General features: G+C 43.9%; 1 protein-coding gene across 1 annotated transcript in view; it reads left to right on the top strand.

The window, feature by feature from the left end:
* TMTC1 (transmembrane O-mannosyltransferase targeting cadherins 1) overlaps positions 1 to 24,013 on the top strand; it is a 148,314-nt gene that overhangs the window by 83,782 nt on the left and 40,519 nt on the right. The window contains exon 10 of the mRNA XM_027469147.3: positions 16,396 to 16,560. Within this exon, the coding sequence (XP_027324948.2) occupies positions 16,396 to 16,560 (165 nt within the window). The remainder of the gene's footprint in view (positions 1 to 16,395; positions 16,561 to 24,013) is intronic.

Below are 24,013 nucleotides of genomic sequence, written 5' to 3' on the forward strand. Positions count from 1 at the left end.
CCTCTTAACAAGTGTTGATTTAGTCTTCCCATTTGTTTTACTCAAGGACAGCTTTGAGGCATTACTTTGACACCTCCACAGTATCCAGACCAGTGGCTACAGCGGCAGTTAGAGGACATTTATCCAAAATGCACCAGGCAGGTGCCCATTTTGCAGAATCAAAGAACAGCTGAGGTTGGAAGGGACCTCTGGAGGTCGTCTGGTCCAACCCCTTGCTCAAGCAGGGCCTCCTAGAGTGGGTTGCTCATGACTTTGTCCAGACAGTTTTTGAGTATTTTCAAGGATAGGGACTCCACAGCCTCTCTGGGCTGCCTGTGCCCTTGAAGCTTTTTCCAGCCATGAGCATAAGCAGTCGTTCTTGAATGTCACCAGTCAGTAGGCCCAATTCTACCTGCAGGTGCAGAGGGTCAGCTCCTGTTACCTCTAATGGGAGCTGTCCTTGTGGAGCTGTCAACAAAGTATAGCCCTAAGTTTCACTTCAGATTGCTTTGTGATAACTAAAACAATAATTTTATTCTACTCTTTACACTGTAGTTCGTGTAATTCCAAAAATCCTAGAAAAATGCACTTATAGGTTTTCTTTTGCAAAGCCTTTGCCTATTCTGACAATCATTTGTGTAAGTATTATCACAAAAGGACTGCTTGTTGGTGTAAAACTGGGGTTGTTGCATTTACTACAAGCCTTTTCCATAGGCTATGTCTCTGTGCTCTGCTGTATACTGACTTGCTTTTTGGGTCAAATCCTACTGCTTTTATTCACATCACTAGCCCTGCTTTTGTCTGGTGGGAGTATACCTGGAAATATAGAGTGAAAGTTGTCCCTCTGAGTTATTTTGCAAATGATACCCTCAGCTAATGGATCTTGCATCATTTCAAATTAACTTGAAAATCAGATTGCTTTAAATTCATGTAACAGAAAATGAGGAGACACATGAAAGCGCAAAGCTATTAAGGAACAGTCAGCTGAACACAAGGCTGTGTTGAGTGGTTGCATTTCTGAATCTCAAAAGAACAACTGCGGAAAATACTTCAGCTGTCAGCAGTTCCTTGTCCTCCTCCAGATGAGACTGCTGATATAATGAGAGGAGGGGCAATGGAGAAGAAAAAGGGAGATGTTTGCACAGAGAAAATTAATCAGCGTTAACATGTGCGCATATAGTTTGTATAATGCTTTTCATCTCCCTATTGGCATTGCAAATATATGACCTACAAAATAGGTAATTGATAGTTGCCCCCCCTTTTTTTTCAGGCAGGAAAGCAGAGGTGGGGGGGGGGGGTAAAATGATTTCTTTAGACTTAACCTGTGTTGGAGTCCTTGGGTCTCCTGCTTTGCTCAGATCACTCATGCCCTGCTTTGCAATGTGTGTTTTTTGCTCCTTGCCCAGGCTGGCAGGCAAAAATCCCACAGCTAAGAGGAGAGGGCAGGTACCACAAACGCTGCTGAAGGGGCACTTTCCAGCCAAAGGACCTTGAGAGCTGCTTTCTTGGCTCAGTTACTAAGAAATGAGCTCTCTTTGAATCCTTTGGGTTCAAAACAACACGAGCAGTGAGGAGGGCTTCTGTGAGCATTCCTGACTATGGCAGAAATAAAATGATGATGTTTTATTCCATTCCTCGGGAACGTGGCAGTTTAATAGTGATGGCTCTCGTAAGGAGTTGTGTTCTTTATTTAGAACAGCCTTTGGCAGTTTTCTTATGCTATGTCTTGAAAAGTGCTTTTCCTATGCCTTGCCATTTCTTCTGTATAATTCAGTTTACAGCTCGGAGGTGGTCATTCAGCTTCATTTAGACAGAAGTACGGAGTCAGATGGCAAGAACCTGGTGACCTGTGTTTCTGGGCTTATGGTAGAAGGTGCTTTTCTACCTCTGTTTCAAGTAGCAGCCTTTTATTAGTAGTTGTGGCTATTAGGGTTGTACACGCTTGCGTATATATGTCACAGCCTGAAGTCCTAATTCAGTGTTGCTCGGTAGTTACCTGAGCAAAATGTCAAGCGTTTTGTTTTCAATAAAAATCGAGTAAGGACCCAAAGATTTATGTAAAAGATGTTGTAAATGGAAGGGAACAAGGAACAAGCCTTTTGCTCAATGGCTAATTACACAGCTGGGCCTTGCCTTCTGGAGGCTGATGGGTTATTTTGAACAATTCCCCTTCTGTCTGCAGCCATGCCTCAGGGGAGAGGGATATGAGATAAGTCAACCTGGCTGAATGTTTTCTTTAATTGGCTTCAGCAAAACAGCAGTATTTGGAGGAAATATTGCTTGTATTTAGTTTTCATTTGAGGGTTACAAGTGCTTAGTTGTTTAAATCAGAACTTAAAAAAGTAATATTGCTTAAGCCTGAAAAATTTCATAGGAGATCAATTTATTGTCTTTAAACTTCAAACTGTGTTTTTGGTTGTTGTTTTCTTATCCTAAAGGGTAAGAAAGCTCGTTTTCAAGAGGGCTAAAGATGTGAAGTGTGTACCTTGGGAGAGGTGGGCAGGATCCAGCTCCAAAGGCCACAGTTTTCAAGAAAACATCAAAATAAATAGCTGGATCAGTGAAAGACTCAAAGCACAGCAGGTTTTCCTCTCTTTAAAGTATAGATGCAATTATGCATGCGGCATATCTGCAGTGGCCACATACAACCTAATGGTTTTAAAATCAGGAACAACTTTGTGCATCCAGTTATTCTGAGCCGTGAGCCATTTGTCTCACTGAACTTGAACCCCGGAGCACTAGCTCCTGCCGTTTCACATGGAGAAACAGGAGGGGCACTGCAGCCTCTGGGGCCATCCATCCAGGAGCTGCCAGCCCTACTGACTTAGTAGGGGAGCTGGGGTTGCTCTCTGCCTCATAGGATCAGACCTGTCCTAGGGGAGCAATTTCTATTCTCCTCATCTTTTACGCTGCTCTGCTAGCAGTGGCCCTAGCTGGGCTGCTGTGTTGTAGCTAGATGTCTGAAGCTGTTTTTGACAAGCTCATATCAACCAACAAATCAACCAAATTCCTGACTTGGAGAGCCACCCAGATGAAAGCAATAGGCAACCCAGCAGTACCCGCATGACTTTTTTGGCAGCTCGCTTGCCTCGCTTATTGCAAGGAGTGGGTTGCAGAGTGCACTGTTACTCTTTCCCAACTGAGAGAGTTACAGCTTGCTGTCATTTTTTTTTTTTTTTTTTTTTTTTTTACCAGCTCCTCAGTTTGTTAAAAGTTGATGTTGCAAACCCTGATAATAGTAGAAGATGAGACCACTGCTCTATTAATACAGTGTGGCATTTGGTTCAGTGTCTGTCTAATAATCTGCAAGAAAGCCAGCAACCAGAAAAAAAGTGCGCCTATATTTTTCAGGAACTTAGCGTATCACCTGAAAGCTTTCCCTTTTTATATTCCCATCCCCTTTCCCTTTCTTATCTTGATAGCAATGCAGGGACTATATGGAATTTTGCCTTTGCGTAGAGCATGTTTTTGGTTCTGTGTGCGCTAATGCATTCGTTCCAATTAGTGTAATTCTGTATATTATTATCTTCTGTAATTAGGAAAAAGAAAAAAAAAAAAAGAACCTGATGGGAAATGGGATGCTTTTCAGTTTTCATGGACCTGAATATCCCTGAGCAGAAGGGAATATCCCTCATTGCTTACAAGGCAGCTACTTGAGGATGATGCTTCTCTTTTTTGGAGCATGTCACGCTCTCTACATCATCTTCATTTTCTTCAGGACCAGCTATGTAACATGGTGGTGGTGATGCCTTTTCAGTTGCCATTGCCACCGCTTTCTATAAAGTTATTGGAAGCTGCAAGTTCCCCAAGCCTGGAGAGCCAAATTCCTGTTTACCTGTTCAGCATTCCTCTGCTGTTCAGATCAGATCCAGTAAGCGATAACCTAATTTACAGAAGAAGCTCCTGTTTTCAATTGGAGCCAAGTCCTGACCCAAAACAAAGTCAGCAGCAGAAACCCCACTGACTCCACACAGCCAGTTTATTTGCTCCCTGATCTCAATTCACCAACATAATTAAGCTGTTTGATGCTTTAGAGCAGAATCCACAATTCCTTTGGGATCTGAAATCCACGTCACACCTGCTCCATGTACTTAAAACCCCATGATTTTAATGTCTCACTGTTGCTGCTGTTCCTGTGAGGGCCTTGGAGCTGCCGCAGTGCAGGAGGCGGGAGCTGGGTTATATTCCCTGTAATGCACTGTGGACATGGGGGTGCTGGCGGGGCACGAAGAGCACTTTATGTGACTTCAGCAGACCAGACCCCAGCCCCAGCCCTCTTTACCATGGTTGTAGAGTGTGCCTGCTGGGGGTTTTGGAAGATAGCAGCAGCCCATGAAATAGATGGCAGCTGGAGTTGGTGCTGTGTTGAGCCCTCTGCCAGCACAGCGGGACCTCAGCTGAGGCAGGCGACCCCACTTCTGCTTCCCCCTCTGTTAACCAGGGATAACAACTCCGCTCTGTCCTTCGGAAGGGGGCTACGGGGATTAACTGCTTGTAGGAAGGCTAAACCCTGTAAGCGTCTACCTTTCAGATGCGTATCCAAAGCTAAGCCCCTCGCTTTTGAAGGCTTGCCCACCCCTATTAAACACTTCAAGGGGAAATCAAAGCAGCCATCCTCTGTTAATGCAGGCAAGAAGTGCTGAGATGCTAGTGCCAGATATTTTGGCGAAAGGCAATAAAGATGTAGGAATGAAAGCCCAAGTGATTCTGCAAAGCTGAAAAAGATTAGCTCATGGCGCGTTTGGTCTAGACTGCAGTCTTGCCTTATTTTAACTAAATTTAAAACATGCTTTTGAGAAGCACGCTTTGTTTTGGCCATGTACAATTGATTCAGGAAAATGCAAGATTTGTGTTGAGCATAAGCATTAATGGCTCTTCTGGAAAGATTTTTGGTTTTATCGTAATGTATTAGGTTAAAGAAAAACCTTCAAACACATTTATTCTCCTTTTGAAGATAATACAGGTATGTAAGGGTATTGCTTCTGAGAAATAGCAATAAATTAAGTTAATGCCATCTTGTGGAAATAATCTATTTAGTCATGTTGATTAAAAGAGGAATTCTTACAATGGAATACAGTCCCCTTCAGAAGATGTGTTATGACATTTAATAGAAAATAGTTTCTTACGTGAGGTTTTTGGAGCCTAGAGATGGAACTAAATGGAAAATTATATCCCTGCTACAGAATTCTTGAAGCTGTTACAGTATTTTAATTAAAACTGCAGCACATACACCCCAACTAAAGAATATAAGATTTTAGGGAAGCGTCTGTGGAAAACCTATGGAATTATATAGGAATTTTCATTTATAAACTGTTTTCTTTCTGTAATGCAGACAGTAATCAAAAGCATGAAAAGGTTCTTTATTACCTGGAAATATTTCAGACAGGAATCTGTTGGAAGTGAAATCTTGGACTCGAGCACTCTAATGAAGTGAATTTGTTTATCACATGACTTACATTGGAAAGGAGGAAAGGGAAATGTGTCCAAACGTTAAATAGCCATTCAAAGGTTACCTAAATCATTCATTTCTAGTTCATATTTTCTCTCTAATAAGGAAAACAAGAGTTCCTGGATTTTCTCTAATTACATCATGTTCTGCATAGAGGACCACGTTGCTCATGGAGGTCAATCATTTTGATGACTTAACTGGTTGTGTCTAAATATCTTTAATATAGGCCTACAGATTTTAATTTAGAGCCAAAACCAAATCTAATACTAACTCATAAGATTACATGTTTCCAAATTAGATATATTCTGCATGTTTATGGTTCCGTGTCTTTCTATTCTGATTTGTAGACCTTAATCCAGGAAAAGGCCTCTTAATTCTGCTGAAATTTTGACATTTTATTCAGCAGACTCAGTAGTAAGATAAACACGCTCCCTGTTACTTTATCACAGTGATAGTTCTGAGCTGTGAGGCTTGTGTGTTTTTTCAGCAGAAGTGGTGGCACTGGTGTCTTTTAAAACCTTTAGCATCCAAGAACTGGGAAAAAAAAAAAAAAAAGGGACAAAAGACAATCTGTAGGTTCTTGATTCCTAGTCATATGCATCTGATCAGGTTTTCCAGTTAAATTTACAGTATAAGGTTTCCCATGCAGTATTTCAAATGGGCTTACATTTTATTTTCTTGAGCTCTGGGAGTTATTCTGGACCCCAAATAATACGATTGGTAAAACCTCCATCCACTTCAACTGGGTTACCTGGCACAATTTTCGTATTTGTCCTTCCAATGTTTAATTCATCCTTTCTGCCTTGCCACTACGTTGTGGCCTCCATGGGTTATGTAAATCCCATTTTATGTTCAATATCCTAGCTATTTCTTTAATGAGTATTGCCACAGGGGGAGGCCCCCTACCTGATGACATCCCTTCAGTTACTGCAAGTCTTGGGATTATTTCTATCAGTAGGCACTTTACTAACACAGGAAAGCCTCAGGCCAACAACAAAAAAAAAAGTGTCCCCACACACAAATAAGTATCTATATTGATTGCACCCAGTAACTCATAAAAATCAATTTGCCAGTACTCACCAGGAGTAATTCCCTTCTTCACGTCTCCAGGAGGAGGTTTTATTTGTATTTTAGGATTATTTTTAAGTCAGAGTTCATATTTTTGAGTTATGCTCTCAAGAATTAGGAACATTTTTGCTCCAATGGCACACTTTGTGACATTTTCTGCTACAGCGTCAGCTCCCATGTGTTTTCCAATGAACTTGTGTCATCAATTGTCTCGTAACAATACTTGTCCATGAGCAGTAACCCACCATCCATTTGAATCTTTAACACTTTAATAATTCGGCCAGTTTAATTCCTTTTTTTTTTGTATTTTCTGATGTCATTATCGACGTCTTTCTGGTAGGTAATAAAAGATTTATAGTGCTAACTGAAGCTGCTTGCTTAGCTGCCTCGTCTGCTTTTCGATTTCCTCTTACGGTGTCTGAACTGCCACTTCAATGCACTTTGCAGCGTATCGCTGCTACTTCTTTGGGCTTCTGTACACCCTCAAGTAGTTTCAAAATCTCATTCCCATATTTAACCAGGATGCCTTGTGAGACAACAGTGCAGTCTCCTTCCACATAGCAAGTGCATGTGTCACTCCAAAAGCATACTTTGAACCTGTTTGGGTATTCACTCATTCCTCTTTGGCCAACTCCAGAGCTCTTGTGAGTGCTATTAATTCACCTTTTTGTGCAGAGGTATTATATGGAAATATTCCTACTTTCTTCGGTTAATGTCACCACTGCATATCCTTTTTTTCTCTCTCTGTGCACCATGTAACCGCCTCCATCAGTGCTCCATTTTTTTTAATTGTTATTATTTTTAATCTAGTTTTATTTGTATTGTTTTTCCTTACCAGTTTTGCTCTTGGCTTGAATACTGCTTTTACTGGTACCCACTGACTTTGCTCTCCCAGGCTTCCTGGTTGCCCACACAAATGGTACTACTGCATCCTTGATTGGAGTTGGTAGGTGATTCTTCAGTTTCTATGTAACAAATATACTTGTGCCTGCCAGGCATTATTTTCAGCAATATGTACTTGGATTTTTTCCTTTCTCAAAATTTATCTCAGCACGCAGTTTATTTAATATGTCTTGTCCTAACAGAAGCAAGGGACATTCCGACAAGTATAAAGATTCGTGAGTCAAAACTCATTTCTCAATTTCACATGTAATTGGTTGCAAAAAGGATTTAACCTCTTACTTTCCCATGGCCCCAATCACTGGCACGGAGAATTTACTCAGTGGTCCTTTGCAGCTTTACTGCTGAATAAGTGCCTCCTTACAGTTCAAAATTTACAATTTAATTCCCCAACTTTACTGGAAATGGGGGCTCTGCTGGGGTACCAGATAGTTCTGCCCCCAGTCCCCTTCAATCTGATTCTTCCATGCCAATCATTAATAAGCCCTCTTTGGGAACACTTGTTAATTTTGGCTCTCTGGGTTAGTTCAGTTCTCCCAATGCCCCTCCTCCTGACAATATACACGCTGATTTAATCCCAGCGAGTCAGATGGATGAGGGAGAAATGTTATATATCTCCCTCGCCCTCATCCTCTGCCTCGATTTCCCACCATCCTGCCTCTTCCTTCTTTTTGAAATCCCTTACCACATGACAACATTTGGGCTTGAACCACAGCTGTTGCAAGCACACTTGTTTGCATTTTTTCTTTCTTGTTTCTCTTTTTGTCTTCTCTCCCTTTCTACTTAATCTCGATTATTCCATACCTTATAAGCTTTCTCAGTTAATTGAGAAATAGGCATTCATGAAACTCCATCTACTCTCTGCAACTACTTCAAGATATCAGGGGTTGATTGCACTATAAACAGCATATTAAATGTTACTTTGCCTTAGCATCAGGATTTAAATCTGCCTGTTTCCTAGCTACTTCACATCGTCTTTCATAAAATACTGATGTTTCCTCATTAGGAGGACCCTGAGTTACTTGGTATAATTTAGAAATGTTCCTAGGCTTTCTTATTCTGTGTTTAATTCCATACAAAATTACCTGCTGATACTGTTTTACAAGCATTTTACCTCCATCTGTATTCAGATCCCAGGGAGGTTCTTGTTCTGGCATTACAGCTCCGGCCTTTCCCTTGCATTAATCCTCCTATTTTCCTTGTTAGCTTTCTCCACCACCAGCAGTCACTCTTCTGGAGAAGGAGGGCATTTAACAAAACCTGCATATCTTTCCAGTCAGGATTGTGTTTAAGCACGATCGTTTGAAATATTCTGTATACCTTCTCAGGATTTTCTCAGTAGGAACTGGCTGACTCTTTCCAATTTATTAAGTCAGAAGACAAAAAACGGTACCTTTACAAAAAATGGCAATACTGCAGGTCCTTCTGCTTCCCAAAGCAGAACAGTTTTGTGGGTACCAAGTGGTTTCCCACCAAACTGGCACCCATTATGGCTTTTCAAGACACTCTTTATATAATCCCTTATCAATACATTTCCATGTTTTACGCTCCCCTAGGCTCCCACTGGTTACCTAATCACCACCCTGCTGACATACCAGGATCATTCTGCGCATCCTCAGGGAGGAAGGATCCCCTGTTGGGCCAGGGTCTCCCGGGTTAGGGGTGTGATTTTTACTGTTATGATGAGGACAGTTCACAGACAGTTCACATTAGAATACTCCTCATCTTTGTGTTTCAGCCAACTATTCATATTATGTTGATTGGTGATGTATTCAAGGGCATAGCCAGGATGTTTCCCTCAAGAATGTCAACATAATGTTCTTCCTAATTAGCAGTTCCTCAGTTAATCATCCATTAGACATCTCCAAGGCCTGGGTCATCTTGCCCTTTCCTCAAAGTACTTATTTTATCTCTGTCACTTAAAACGGGGTTAACTAGCTACTGTTATCAGTTGCAAGAGGTTTTTCCTCCTCAGTCCTGACTGGTTGAGAAAGTTTTGACACAATATTCTCCCACAGAAAGTAGGACATTTTGGTTAATGTAAAACTTTTTGCCAATGCACACTGACTACCCAAGGTGGACTTGACAGGTAAAAGGATGAGTGACAGGAATGGACACTTGGATGGATGTGGCCCAGAATTGCTTCTTTCAGGGCAGCAGAGGTACTTGTCTGAGAGCTGGGAGATCATAGCCCATCTGCTACATGCCAGCATTTTTCCAGGATTGTTAGCACTGGACCTACACTCTGCCAGGTCAGTGAGTGAAGAACTGTTTGATCCAGACCTGATCCAGGCTCATGTTTGTATTCTATCAAATTAGCCAGCCTATAGATAGGTCACTGAATTCAAGCTAGCCTTGTACCAGCTGCAAGAGAAAATTTTGACTGAGCAGTAAGCTTGGTACGAGTACCAAGTTAACTTCTCCAAAATGCTAGAATATGCTTGCCCCAGTAGTGTGGCCATTCCTGGTCAGCATATGGGCTGTGGTAGCTGGAGAATTTTGGGGACTCCAGACTTGAAGCCCTACAAGTGGACTCATTTGCTGCATCCCCAGCTTTCAGCCTGACCTGGCACAGAGATATGAGTTCGGGTGATGCAGGTCGCAAGGAGTGCCCCCACCCCTTTTGATTTTGCAGCTATTTTGGGTGAACCAGGTGCAAGCTAACGTGCACTGTTCTTGCAGACAAAAACATTTTTTTTAAGTCTAAATTTTATTCTGGCCCTAAACAGCTCCAGCCTTGGAAAACTTGACATTTTTCATTAAGCAACATCTTTGCTGCCCAACCAGTGCTGCTCACGCTGGAGCTCTGTGGCTGCAAGCACTGTTTTAGGGCAGAAAGAGCAACTCTCTGCTTGTTTTTGCCAGCGCTCCCTGCCGCATCTGACTGCATGAGGCAGGAACAGCCCAAACGTCATGCCAAGGGTGCTTTTTGCCATCAATTATTCCCCATTAGAGAAGTGTGAGCACAGTCATTTAGTTTAACAGGGATGAACTGCCTTTCAAGCTTTTTCCCCTGCAGCAACAGCCCGGCCTGCGAGCTGCATTTCAAATGACTTTGGCTCTTCCTCTTAGCATGTTTCCTCAGCTCAGGCTACAGGGCTGGAGCAGCTTTGGCTGGGAGCAAGGAAAGCATGTTGGGCCTGGGAACTTGTGTTTGGGGCTGGGGCTAGAAAGCTTGTGGGGGACTTTAAAACCAAGATATTCAAATGTTTGCTTTCAGCGTTTGGATCTGACAGCAGCCAGCATCTTTCTCTGGGCTGTGCTTCGCAATCCTGAAGGGGCAGGAACAGCAAAGTACATGTATGTGCTTAAATTAAGCGATGCATGCAAGGGTTAAACTTGCTTCTGAGCAGCTTGAACGTGAGGGTTAGTTTTTATGGAGGAAAAGGGAGTAATCTGAAATAAGTGCTGGAAATCAAGAAGGAGGTTTGCAGCCCAGAAAGAGCCTCCGGGGTGAAATGTCAAAGCCAAGTGCATTTTCTGGTCTCAGTATAGTTTTGAGATAATCCCTTTCGTTGCATTAACAGCCCCTGAATGGAGCAGTATTTCTTCCATGCTTTGACAGGCAGCTTTCAGGCAGCCCTTTTCCTAGCTGCTCTGCTATATATGCATGCATCTGGATTCTTATCTGAGCTGAGCTCCGGAGTAACTGCTCTCAGATCAGTGGGTTTACTCCAAGCTTGTGTGCACGTGACTGAGATTAAATCAGTTTTAAAAAAAAGCAAACAACGACCCCACGAGATCTGACATCCTCAAAATAGGCCTTAAAAAATGAGAGGAAGGTATCTTTTCCATGTCTTTCTCCCACCTGGGTATGCCTTGGTTGGCCAGAGGAGGTTAGTGCCGCTGCCCTGGCTCCCAGGAGGCAGCCGAGCGCTGGCATCGCATCGCTCACCGTGCCTCCTTCCTGCAGCTCAGCCTGCGCTGCCCACGCGCTCCTCGCTGGAGTGCAAAACTGTGCTGTGCGAGCTCACAGTTCGGAAAATACAGTCAAATGTGTGACTAAAACACGCCTCGGCTTTCGGGAGCGTTTTGCAGCAGGAGGGCTCCCCGCGCTTCCCAGAGGAGGAGGTAAGATGGTTTCCAGCGCGGGCAGATTGCTGCAGCAGAGCACGCCAGCAAGCCTGGGCTGCAGCGCTAACCACAGCGTGTCTCCGGTGAGACACCGTCGCCAACAGCCAAGTGCAGCGAAGCCGCTCTTGACTTCTTAATGAAAAATGAGGTGCCACGTCCAAATCGGGAGAGAGGAATAACGGCGTAAGCGTCAGCAGTAACAGCTTCGGCTGGGGAAAGGAGCCATAATGGCCCAAGAAAAGGTTGATTTTGTGATCTAATTGCTGAAGAAGTGTTTGCAAATATTAATTATCTGCTGTTTTGGCTTGTTTTAATTGGGCATTATGTGTAGCGCACCGTGGGAGATGGGGTCTGCGTGCCACCTCATTCCCATCTGTTTGTGCCTCCTCTCACTTCCTTGCAGGTGGAACAATATTAACAAGCTGCAGAAATTATGGACAAAAACCTGCCATTGCACAGCTCCCTGTGTGCCATCTGCCAGAAACACTTGTAAGTGGTGCACAGAGTTTGCCTACCAAGTGCAGCCCTGCCCTCATTGTAATTCAGGGCCTTACCAAGGTACCGCTTCTGTACAGTAAGAGTCCAAAACCTGAGGAATTATGAAACCTGGGGGTTTGTGTGCCAAGCAGAACCTCTTGTGGGAGCTCTCCTGCAGCATCATTGAATTTCTGAAGCCACAGGTTCTTCTGTAATAAGTATTCTCATTGTGAGCCTGTGCTAAAGCTTCCTGTGTTACCTGTTCCTCGGGTCCTGCCTTGAATCTGACCCCAGGGCTGATCTGTCACAGACTTTGCACAGTGGGGGACAGCTGCTGTAGCAAGTTGTTCCCTATTCTACGGAAGAAGAACAAAAAAGCATAAGCAGTTTAACAATAATCCAGTGGAAAATATACTTAAAAATAATAACGGGTTGGGGATTTTGCTTGTTTTCCACTGCTTTGTTTTGACTACATATTAGATTAGAAAGGTGCTGGTATGACAGGGGATGACAATGCCAGAACAAAAACTTTTCAAAGAGAAATGGCTCCCTTAGCTCCCTAGGAAATGCTACAGTTAACAAAAAATCCTCACCTCAAACAAATTCTACTGCTGCATATGCAGATAGCCGTGAAGATGTCTAGAATGTAGTATTGCAATACTTTTTTTAGGTGGTAAATGGGTCTCTGATGAAAGGTGCTTTTGAGACTTTTTATTTTTTATTTTTATTCTTAAATGCATGTGAGTAAAATCTGATTTCCTGGAGAGCTAGCATAATTTTTGGTATGGAGTTGAGTCCCCTAGCACTCTGAGGAGAAAAGCTAATGTATTTGAAGCAATGGATATGTTTGTAGGTGTTGGCAGGGTCATGGCAGAGTTAACCACATAGGAATTGTCTTAGAGTCACTTGGCAAGTTACTTCAATCAGGTAAGAGCAGTCTCACCTGTATGTGCTCTTCCTACCACCACACCTCTGCCTGGACCGCTACCAACTTGCTTAAAACTTGGAGGATGAGTGATCCTGGGCTGTGTGCAGGAGCTAATTCCTGTACCGGGATTGCTTAGTCTGGTGTGAAACAAGTGGGTTGTAGAGTAAAAGTAGTAAGTGGGGAAATGAAACAGTAGTAATATAATTATGGTTCCTTTGAGGGATGCGTAGCACATTGATGTGGACACCTTTGTGTTTTGTTCAGCCCAGAACAGTGGATTTGGGGGAGAGGTGCAAAAAGTACTAAGGTTAATCGATATGGGCAAGTTGCATACAGGTGTTGTTTTGCAAACAATTTGTGGCACAGAAATTGGAAATGCACATGCTTCCCTGGCAGCAAAGGATGTGTGAGTGCTTTCTGTAACTTCAGAGTCTGCAAGAGACCTGAAGTCAGGAAGGTGGCATCCACCCTCAGCCAGAGGATGGGGCTGAAATGGCCACGTCAAAGAAAAAGCTATGTGGAGATGTAGCTCTACCTGACATCTGCTCTGAAGGGCCCCTGCCTGACAAGGCAATGCAGCCACATCCTCCCCAGCCTTTCCTTGATGATCTGAGACAGGGAATGGTCTGAAGTTTTAATAAAACTTAGCAGATTCCGAAAATAAAGGTATTTACCTACTTCATACTCTCTCATCCTTTTCCAGCTTCCTTCCTGCCTGTCAGCAGAGCAAACTGCTTCATTGCCACATGTTTCGGGCCCTTGCTTTGTAAAATGAGGAACATTGCAGAGGGTCTCCCTTGCAAAGTGCCATTTAGGAGCTGGGCACCGCTGTGTACCTGCACTACAGCACTGTCTGTGCAGCTCAGAGGGTAAATGCAGTCTGGGATGGAGCCTTATTTCTCTGTAGGATCCAGCATCAACGTGCAACTACTGTGGAAATGTCACAGATGTTAGAAAATAGCCCCTGGAAGCAGCACCTTTCCTCTGGCTGTGCTGCTGAGGCTGAAATTCCCAGCAGCTGGGGCAGGGTTTGATATAAATACCAAGACACTGACGTTTGCATATTTTGTTTTCTGGACGCGTTCACCATTCTGTTTGAAAGGGCCTGTTCTTCAATATGTGAAGGTGTAGGGAATGTCCTTTGAAAACAGCTTTGTGCTAAAGCAATTAAATAATGTTTATGTCAGATAATTAATTCCAAGGGAAGGATTAAATTGCTGAAAGGCTAAATAACAGAGTGAAAACAGTCTGCAGGTTTTTGAGGCATTTCTTATTGGAAAGGGAGGGCTTATTACCGAGATTAGCTTTTCAGAGGTTTTAAAGTAGGGTTCAACAGCTATAAAGGCTGGGTTGTTTGGCACCAGCATCTCAGTTTGTAGCTCTAAATGTCTGCTTGCAATTAATGTAGGTGCAATAAACATATGTGTGCAGAAGAATTCATGGAAAAAAAACACTGCAAGTGCCATAAGAAATGGGTTGCAGCAAAATGCAAGCATAGCTACGTGAAAATAAGGATCGATAACCGCTTCTGAAAAATGGGGAAACTGTAAACTGATGAAAGAGTTTGGTTGAGCACTAGAATGGATGGTTTGTAGATTTGTCCCTGATGTCTGTACTTCACCCAGGGTCCTAAAGGACACTTGTACCTTGCCAGGGATGGCACTACTGCCTGATGCTGGTCAGCTCATACAACAGAGGCCGTACAAACTGATCAGCGTGTGAAAGTGTGCTCAGTAAGAGCAAGGATTATCGTCCCTCTGCATTTAGCATTTTAGCTGTGGGGAGCATCGTGCCTGGCTCTTCGTGGGGGCAGAGAAACTGTGCAGGGAAGCACGTTCACAGCTCCTTGAAGACGAGACATTTTTCCTTTTCTGATTTCCAGATAGACTTTTGCCACGTCACCTGCTTGCTTGCGATGTTACCTCTGACTGGGGAACTGTGCTCTTAGTTTTTCTACCCTTGTAGCAGTCCCACCTGGAAGCTGCTCAGGCCTCTATGTACAGTCCACAAAAAGCATGCAGAGCTCCAGCTAGAGCGGGTGCGAGCTCTGCTGCCAGCCTGCCTGGGCCCAGGTGTAGGATTCAGCTGGGATTCAAGGAGTGGCAGTGCCTGGGAAGGCTGCTCTTCTGACCCAGTGAACCCATCATCCCTAAGTATTTTTCCAAATCCTTCTGCTCCCTCTTTTCTTCAGAGGGGGCTGCTGGGACAAAGATAGCTTTTCAGCCTGAAGCTAAATCTTTATCTGGCGAGGGTATATCAAGCTGTAGTCCAATATGTGGTACTTTGCATTAAATAGTTGCAGATAAGCTAATGAAATCTGTCAGGCAATAGAAATGGAAGTTCGTAAAAAATGCTAAGCAGTATATGAAGTAAAGCAACCGAAAGCACTCCACTTCCAATTCATTGAGGGGTCACTGGAAGAATAAACTATTTCAGTTGAGTAATAAATAATTATGGGTCTAAAGTTATACTACAGTATAACTGGATATAACCAGTTTCTGCTCAGGTTATCTTGTAGTAATCACACGTATCAAATGAAAAACTTTATCCTTGGCTACTGCTCCCCTCATTGCTGTTAATACCGTTTTTTTCCAGGATTTTAATAAATTAAAAAATTGCACAGCTGCAGTACGAGGTTGAGGTGCAGTAATTCACTGCCCGAGTGCAGTGCGTGAATTTATGGGCACTGGCGGTATCAGCCGAGAGCTGAACTGCAGTTATGCTGCTGTCAGGTGAATCCCTCCCTCATTGTTTGCCATCAGCAAGCCTTTTGAAGCACACAGACACGATGGGCACGGCTGGTGTCATTACCTCTCACAGAGGCAGCGGGGTCACCCAGCAGTGTCCTCCCTTGTCCTTTACCAGACTGGGACCACATGCAGCTTGTGGGGGACCACAAAGTATGAACGACCCCAGATCAGTTCCCATAAAGTCCTGGCATGGGGAGGGGGAGCAGTGAGCCACATGCAAGACCCCAGCGTGGGCTCCTACCTCTTGGGGTGGCCCCTGACAGCCCCTCCTGCCGCAGCTTTGGGCTAAACCCTCGCTCCCCTTCCTGGGTTTCACCATTTGCAGACCAGCATTAATAGCAACCACCAGTGGGGTTGTTCAGAGAATTCATTGTGCTGTAATGCTTTTCACTGGCAAACCGCGTTGGTAGCACTCAGTGTGACTGTTATTACATTAGGCTTCCCTAGCTCTCTGTTCGGAAAAGCAGCTGCCTTCCGCAGAGTGGGGTAAGCTACCATTATGCCGCGTGGTATTATGTACACTGCTACACTTCTGGCATCTGGGGCTGTCATTTAGATTAATTGGGAAATTGTGTAGTGACTTGAGGAAAAACGCTGCTGAATTTGACTTTGTTATCCTGGAAAACATAATTAGTCAAAAAAAAAAAAACACAACACAACCCGAACTTTAATCATGTAATAAATGCAATACTGAATGGTCTTGTGTCCACACCAGAGTACCGGAATACAACTGTACCTTTTCCATTTCTTCTTTTTTTTCTTTTTTCCAGTATGGGGTACTGCATCCTTTTTGTCCATGGTCTAAAGAAGCTGTCTACATGGTTAAATAAGTGGAGAATTACTGTTTTGACCCTCTTCGCTTTACTGCTGCTGCTATTCTCTTGGAAGACCGTGAAACAGAATGAAATCTGGCTCTCAAGAGAGTCCCTTTTCAGGTATGAGCAGCCATGTGAAAATACTTGCATTTTTGTTTCAAATAAGTCGTACGTGTTTGTTGCATGGAGTAAATAGTTTGCTTTAGCTCAGGGACTGGTCCTGCTATTAATGCAATGGTGTGATTAATATTTTGATTTTTATATATTGGAAAAAAAAAAAAGCAAAAGAACACCATCATCTACTTTCTGTTTTCTGGCAACTGTGCAGAAACTGGTGTCAGCACTTTAGATGTGTACCCACAAACTTTGGTTCTAGCAACAGCACTTTTAAGACACTCTGTTTTTAAATAACTTCAGTTCTGTAGATTTACCAATAATGTAACGCTTTCTTTTTAAAGACGTAGCAGAATTTTGCTGCAACCCTACAAAACACCGTAGTAACACTATTGAATATATCGAATTTTCCTTAGCAATGTTCTTAACGACAAAAATGAAATGCAACAAAGTGCCAAGCTTAATGTACCATATTTCATTTTATTTGATTACTCTTTGCCAAACAGCTCTCTTTACAACCTCATTTATATATATTTTTTGCATCGAAACAGACTGTTTCATTTTGTGTTTTGCTAGGAAATGTATTGCATTTGCCTCCAGCTGCTTTCAGCAGTTGTCTAATTGTGAGGTAATTGTAGAAACACAGGTGATTTGCACCCTGGTTGCTTAGCTTTATTTTCTAACTTATTGGCCAGAGCAAAGTTTAATTTACTCGGCGCTGAGGAGTATGAAATTACTTTTTATGTGTGCTCTTCAGTCTTCAGGACACACTGTTGAAGCGGTTGGAGCTCTGTTAGTGGGAATTAAACAAAAAATAAAAGCTGGAGCAGGGTTTTCTTCACTCCAGCGTGATTCATTGCCCCTCTCCCCGAAGCGCTGTTTGCTGTTCAAACACTCGAAGCCATGGTGACTGCTCTGGGCTCTCGCAGCTCCGTGCTGAACGTGGTCCCAGTCCAAGCCATTAGGCCTTGGTTCCAGTCCGCCACGTGAGCGGTGGCCGCTCGCAGGAAAGGCAGACGGCTTTCCAAATTGGATCGCTCTCTTGTAGAAAGGGGGGTGGGCAGATGACAATTCCATGCGTCGTGTTTCAGGCACTGTCTGGTGTCACGTAGCACGCAGTTGTGGTCACCTGGGTTTAAGAGAGATGAAGTCAAGCTGGAGGAGGAGAGGAGGCATCTCACACTGGGGATGGTACGGTGTGTCCAGGGGGTCTGTCACAGAAAAGAAAGCAAAGGTTTTGTCTGTCTGACTGGATGCAAATAGGCTTGTGTCCATCCTGCCTCCATTCAAAGCAGGGTGGACTTCTGCAAGGCACATCAAATTCAGAGACTGTGCCGCTGCCTCAGTGCAGTACTGAGCCAGAGCTTGCACCTTGCCCTGAGCTGGGGATTTGGTGGCTGGGGTTGAGCCAGCTTGCTCTTCAGCTCAGCTCTTTTGAGGATGGACTTTTCTGCCCTGGACTTTTGAGGAGAAGGCAAGAACGTAGGTGTGCTCCTGCTGGGTCACCCAGTGCCATGTCCTGCCTCTGAGAGCAGCCAGCTGCAGATGCCTGGAAAAGCAGTGTGAGAACAGGAGCAGCAGCAGCGATGCTTCCTTCAGTCCTTTCCCAGCTTGCAGTAATCTCCAGTTATAGACTTCCTGAGTCAGGAGTCAGATGCTTTTTTTGCATGTAACTGCCACCGATAGACTTTTCTTCCATTAATGTCTTTGACTGCTTTTTCAAATCTATTTATAGTTTTGGCTTCCATAGCATCCTGTGCACCGGGCTCCATCCTTAAATTACACAGTGAGTGCAAGGAGACTTCTCTGTGCTGCGAACATTCTGATCACCTTGTTTGGCATCACCTAGTCCTGGTGTTTCGAGCGAGCAGGGAGTAACCCACCAGCTTGGCACTTTTCCTGTGCCTTTCATGCCTTTACAGCCCAACCTCTCCCCTGTTCCCTCACCAGGGCTGCCTCTCTTTTGTGCTGGAGTCTGCTGGTTTTGAATTCTCCGTATGTGGAAGCTGCTCTGCTTCCAAATCAGTGACTTCTGATCCATCTTGTCACTTTTTGCTGGATGCTTTTAAACTAACCTGTCCTTTTGAGAAGGAGACCAGAACCACGTACACCTTGCAGGAGACATCTGCAGCACAGTAGCATAGGGCTGTTTTCTGGTTGTTGCTCTCTAGTCCTTTCCTATTAATTCCTAATCTTCCACTTTCCTTTTCTGACCACTCCTAAGCACTGGCTGATATTTTCACAGCACTGCCCACGTGAACTCCAAGATACCTATTGTGAGTGGAAACGTCTCATCTACAGACATCAGTCTGAACTTGTGCCTGTACCAGAAGTGCATTGCATCTGCCACTTTTTTTTTTCCAGCCTTCAGTGCTGTGAGATCCTTCTGCAAGATTTTGTAGTTCCCTTTAGTTCCTGCAGTGTGATTCATGTCGTTGTCATCAGCAAATGTGTTGCCTCCCTGTTTGCTCCCTTTTCCAGATCCTTTGTGAACATGTGAAGCAGCTCAAGTGGCAGTGCACGTCTCCTGGAAACCCTGGTTGTAGTCTTCTCCAATTATGAAAACTGTTCACTCTTTACTTGCTGTCTTTCAAGTAGGCATTGATTCATTCACAAGAGGACCTTTCCTCTTATTCCATGACGCCTTTAAGAAATTGCAAGTCTTTGGTGAGGGACTTTATCAAAAGCCTTTTTGAACATTTAGGTGTGCAGCTCTGGGATATGTGTTTGCAACCGACTAGGCTATATTTAGATTTTCACAAAAGCTTTCAATGGCTTTAGTACCACATCCCTTTTGAGCCCATCAAAGAACAACAGATCCATCCCTCTAACTTCTTTCTGCAAAATGCAAGGTTAATTCTTCCCTGATGGATTAGTGCTCTCCAGAAGTGTGCTAGGTCTGGCGTATTACAATTTATCCCAAATTAACTGGAGTGGAAATCAGACTTGGTGGTCTGTCGCTCCCCATATCCTTTGGCTGGAGGCAGATAACATCACGTTCATCACCCCCCACTTCTCCAGTGCTGAGGCTCATTTAAATGATAGGTTGCATACTGCCGCTAATTGCAGCTTCACATTTGATTTCCTTTGGATGAATACTGGCAGGCCCTATGGATTTGTAAGTGTTCTTGGGGTTGATTTGTTTGAAAGCTTCTTTTAGTGCCTCTTTAGTTTGAGACAGTGCTTTGGACTTGCCCCTGTGAGGAAGTTCACTTCTCCTGTGGTGAGCTTTTCTGCTGTGGCCTTTTTGTCTTCAACCATTACTTTTAGACCTCCATTGTATATTGGCCTCAGGGGATCTTTGGCAGGTTTCCTTTATCTGATGTATCTCATTATTAGCTTTGATGTTTTTAGCATTTTTTTTTCTTAAATTTATTCTAGTCTTACTTCCAGTTCTTTTTTTTTTCCTCATTTCTTGTAGCCTTCTTTATTATGTTATTTGACCATGCTGGCCTGATATGTGTTATACATCTATTGAGAGGCTATAATATGGTAGGATGGGAAGGAAATACAAAAGAAGAACAGTATAGCAAGAAGATAATTTCATCCCAAGAGTGGGAGATCTTGTCTTTGGGGCAGGAGGAGGCTGTGTGTAGGATGAGGTGGAGAGCAGGAAAGGAGGGAGAAGTGGATGGAGGTATGTGCAACAGCAATAAATTAGAAATAACAGAGAAGGAAGAGGAGATAAGGAACAATGAAGCAGTATGAGAGAAAATAACAAGGAAACAGCAAATCTATAGATGGGGGAAAGGAGACATAAATCAACCTGCTTGGTCGTTTCTGTATGTGTGTGTTTAAGAAGTATGTGCTGAGAGGATCCTTATTCACATTTTTAGTTTTCCATTTTTCTTCTTTCACTTACTGCTTTCATTAATTACTGATTTTTCCCTCCTAGTTTTTCCTCTTCACTTCTACTTTCAATTCCTCCATTTACTTAAATGTGTTTGTTCAGTGTCTATCTGTCTTAGTTTCCTCGGTTCTGTTACACCTGCTTTTTCTACACTTTTTTTTTGTCCCTGAGAGATGTAGATATATTCAACATGTTACCAGTTTTGTGCTTTGAACCCCTTCTTGTCTCATTCTCAAGGCTTACCGTGCTTTGACATGATGCTGCCAGTGTCAGCACCATCACCTCAGCCAGTGGGCTGCCACAACTCTCTGTCTCCAGTGTGGGGTCCAAGTTTGCTAAATGCAGAAATCCCTCGGGGTCTTGGCTCCCTCAGGTATGGGAGAGGGTGAGAAAATGATGCATCTACACATCTATGCACAAGCACGTGTGTAAGGACTAAATGAGAAGCAACTGAGCCACAAGTATAAAAAGTGGCCAAATGTATAGATACAGCCATTTGAGGCAAATTATTCGAGAAGATATCGAGAAGCCCCAAGCAGTTTGTCTGACTGAATTAGCAGGTGGGCAAGGAGAACTTGTTTGTTAAATATTTAGGGAATTGCCCTGTGGAGTGAATGCACCAGCCAGGAGGTCAGGCTCCAACTGCAGTTAGCATGAATGCCTCAAGTCAGGGCAAGGGAGGTGAGGGCTGCAGGCTAACCTCTGCATCCGCTGTACCGACCTTTTCAGGGCTCGTGAAGCTGCCACGTTTCCTATTGCTCCTGGAAAGCGTTTGCGTGCACAGCCCGCATTTGTGACAGCGTCTGGAAGTGCAGTGGTAGCCAGCAAAGGAGCTGTAGAAAAGTGGCTCTTAGTCAGCAGTTCTCCCTCCCCAAGACAGGTCTGCTGCCTTCAGTAATGTGAAAAAAACAAAAACAAAAACCAACAAACAAATAATAAAAAACAAACAGCCAAAACCAAAAAGAAACAGGAAACAAACAACAACAAACAGACAAACAACTCCAAAGGCGACATTTACTGCTGTGTGCTTTCCTTAATTCTGAAAGCCAGCTCAGCTGAACAGGGCAACTCCCATCACATTTTGTGCATCTTCTGTGGAGCTGTTTGAAGAGTCCAACGCTGGCATCCGTGAAAATCAATGAAAGGGTAGGAGGCCAGGGAAGGCAGTTGTCTGTGTCATCCAGAGAACAGCTTGCTGGAGAGACTTTTTATTGGTGATAATGACTCCTGAAGCAGAGGAGATCCCATCGGTCTCCCAGGGCTCCTCCTGATGCAGGAGAGGCCAAATTTCCTTGCGGAGGGAGCACTTTTCATATGGAAATCAGCAAATCAATGAACTCTCTGCCCTGCACAGAGCCACTTTGCAGAGCAGGACAGGCACTGAGGAAAACCATAGAGAGGATCACAGGAGACTTTCTCCAGCTCAAGTGGGATTTGGGTGAGGACAGCGTTTGGGGTTAGAAATGCCAATGGTATGCGGTTTCTCTGCATTAGGACTAACAGGCTTTCTCCTTTCCATGGGGAGGAAGTGTTACGTAAAGCAGTTTGCCCGCTGTTTATTTTCCATTTATATCACTTACTGCTGTCGTAGAAGTCAGGAGGGAAGGAAGTCCTCCTGAGAAGTGACGTTGGATCTCAGTGGACTTCTTTCTGGCTGGCTGGAGAGTGGTGCCATGGGTTTTCAGAAGGGCACGTTTGTGCTGGGCCGGGGAGGAGGGAAATAGGAGCATTTGGAAAACCGAGCTGGAAAAATAGATTGAAATTGTGAGAGGCTGGAGGCTTGCGGAAAGCAGAAATGGAAAGCCATTGTATTCTGCTTTGTTATTTATACTCCACCCTTTCCCTCTTGGCTTTCTTTATGGACATTATTGTTTCCTCCGTCAATGAGCAAACAGTGTTCTCAGCTGGTTGACAATCAATTAGCAGAAGTGTTTGCCTAAACTCTCCAAAAAAATCCACTCCACGTCCAGCGCCGTGTTTGCTGCTGCCGCTGACAGTTCAGGGATGCCAAGCGGTTAGCCTCAGTCAGTGCTGTGTGTATTTGCAAACCCAAACACCCCCCTTCTCGCCCATGCAAGGAGAATAAATAGGTCAGGGAGCGTGAGTGGTGTGGTGCAGAAGAGAGCATCGTAAAACCTCGAGCCCAAACTCGTTTCTGTCTTTCCTATGTCACCCCCACCCCCAGCAGAAGCAGGCAGATGAAAGAGCTTTATTAGTGACGTTTTAATAGATGGGACCGGCAGGATTAATAATAAATTCTATTTAAAGGGAAACAGCCCAGAATTAAAATATTTAAACATATGCATCTTCCCGTTAGAAGAGTATCTCGTTAGGACTGCAGTGCTTGTGCATATGTAATATACTTCTCACCATTAACTCGCTGTGCTCTGGTGCAGCAGGGGCTCTGTCAGAGCTAACAACTCATGGCACACAGCTCTGAGATGGTAACAGTTCTGAGTCCCTGTCTGCGCCTCTGCCTCGAACGCTGTCACTGATGTAATGTGAACCTTTCTGTATAAGAATTAATATTCCAGTAATGCCCAGAGGTTGTAAGTGTGTAGTTAATAGCTCCCAAGGCCAATGGAAATTAACACAGCCATAGCAGTCACACATTACTTGCTGCTAGTGCAGTATATCTTTGTGAAAACTAATATAGAAAATCATTCTCTTAAGAATAGCATCAATTAACTGATTTAATTCAGCGATTAGTCACAAAATGTCTTATTCCTGTAGTGCTCCCAGTAAGTAATTTGGAAGTACCTGATGATTAGGAAGCCAACTGCAAGGTGTATTTTTGATTTCTGCAGGCAGACCGTGGCTGTGTTGTACTGAACTCTGCAAGGCAGCCGTGGGCGAAGCTTTGGAAGCTCTCACAAGTAGGCATTAGCGACGCTTGATACCACTGGCTGCAGATAACCAAAAAGACGGCGTATTTGCCACTAAGACTGACTCTCCAGCACCATTTTAAAGTGAAATCCCTCACAAAGGGGTTTTGGGCATCTGTGGGTACATTCTCATCATTGTAGAGGCTGTGTGCGACCTCATCTTTTTGTGGTTAACTTCATTGCCCATCACAGTTAAATGGCAGAGACACACAAGGCAGAGCAAAAAGGTTTGGGGATGTCCTAATCCCTGCGCTTCCTACTTGCGGCAGGAGGCTCCGACCTGATGGGAAGGAAAAAGACAGCAGCTGGCAGGAATCTGCTTGTGAGCGAGGAGCAGTGCTATTTCTGCTTTTACGCGAACAGATTAATCCATCTTTATTTCCCATTACCTCAGAGAGTTCCTATTTATGTGCTGGAAAGGATTCCCCTGTTAAACAGAGTTCTGACTTCTCTGGGTTCTTGCAGGGGGAGTATTTCCATGGTGTACGTGCTCCTGTGATTTCTTTCTATCTATAACCTTGAAAGAGCATTTCCTCCGGCTGTGCAAGGTGTACCTTGTTTACTGTGCTCTCAATTAAGTAAATAAGCATATGCTTGCTCTCCTCCTTTTGTCTTTGTGCCCTCATTATTAATTCCAAACGTTCAGTCCAAGCTGCCTGGCAAGGAAGACGAAGGGGAGGGATGGGTCGGCTGTGCGCCCACATGTCCACAGTCACATAACACG

Source organism: Anas platyrhynchos, chromosome 1, assembly GCF_047663525.1.
Source record: "Anas platyrhynchos isolate ZD024472 breed Pekin duck chromosome 1, IASCAAS_PekinDuck_T2T, whole genome shotgun sequence".
Classification (NCBI taxonomy): Eukaryota; Metazoa; Chordata; class Aves; order Anseriformes; family Anatidae; genus Anas; species Anas platyrhynchos.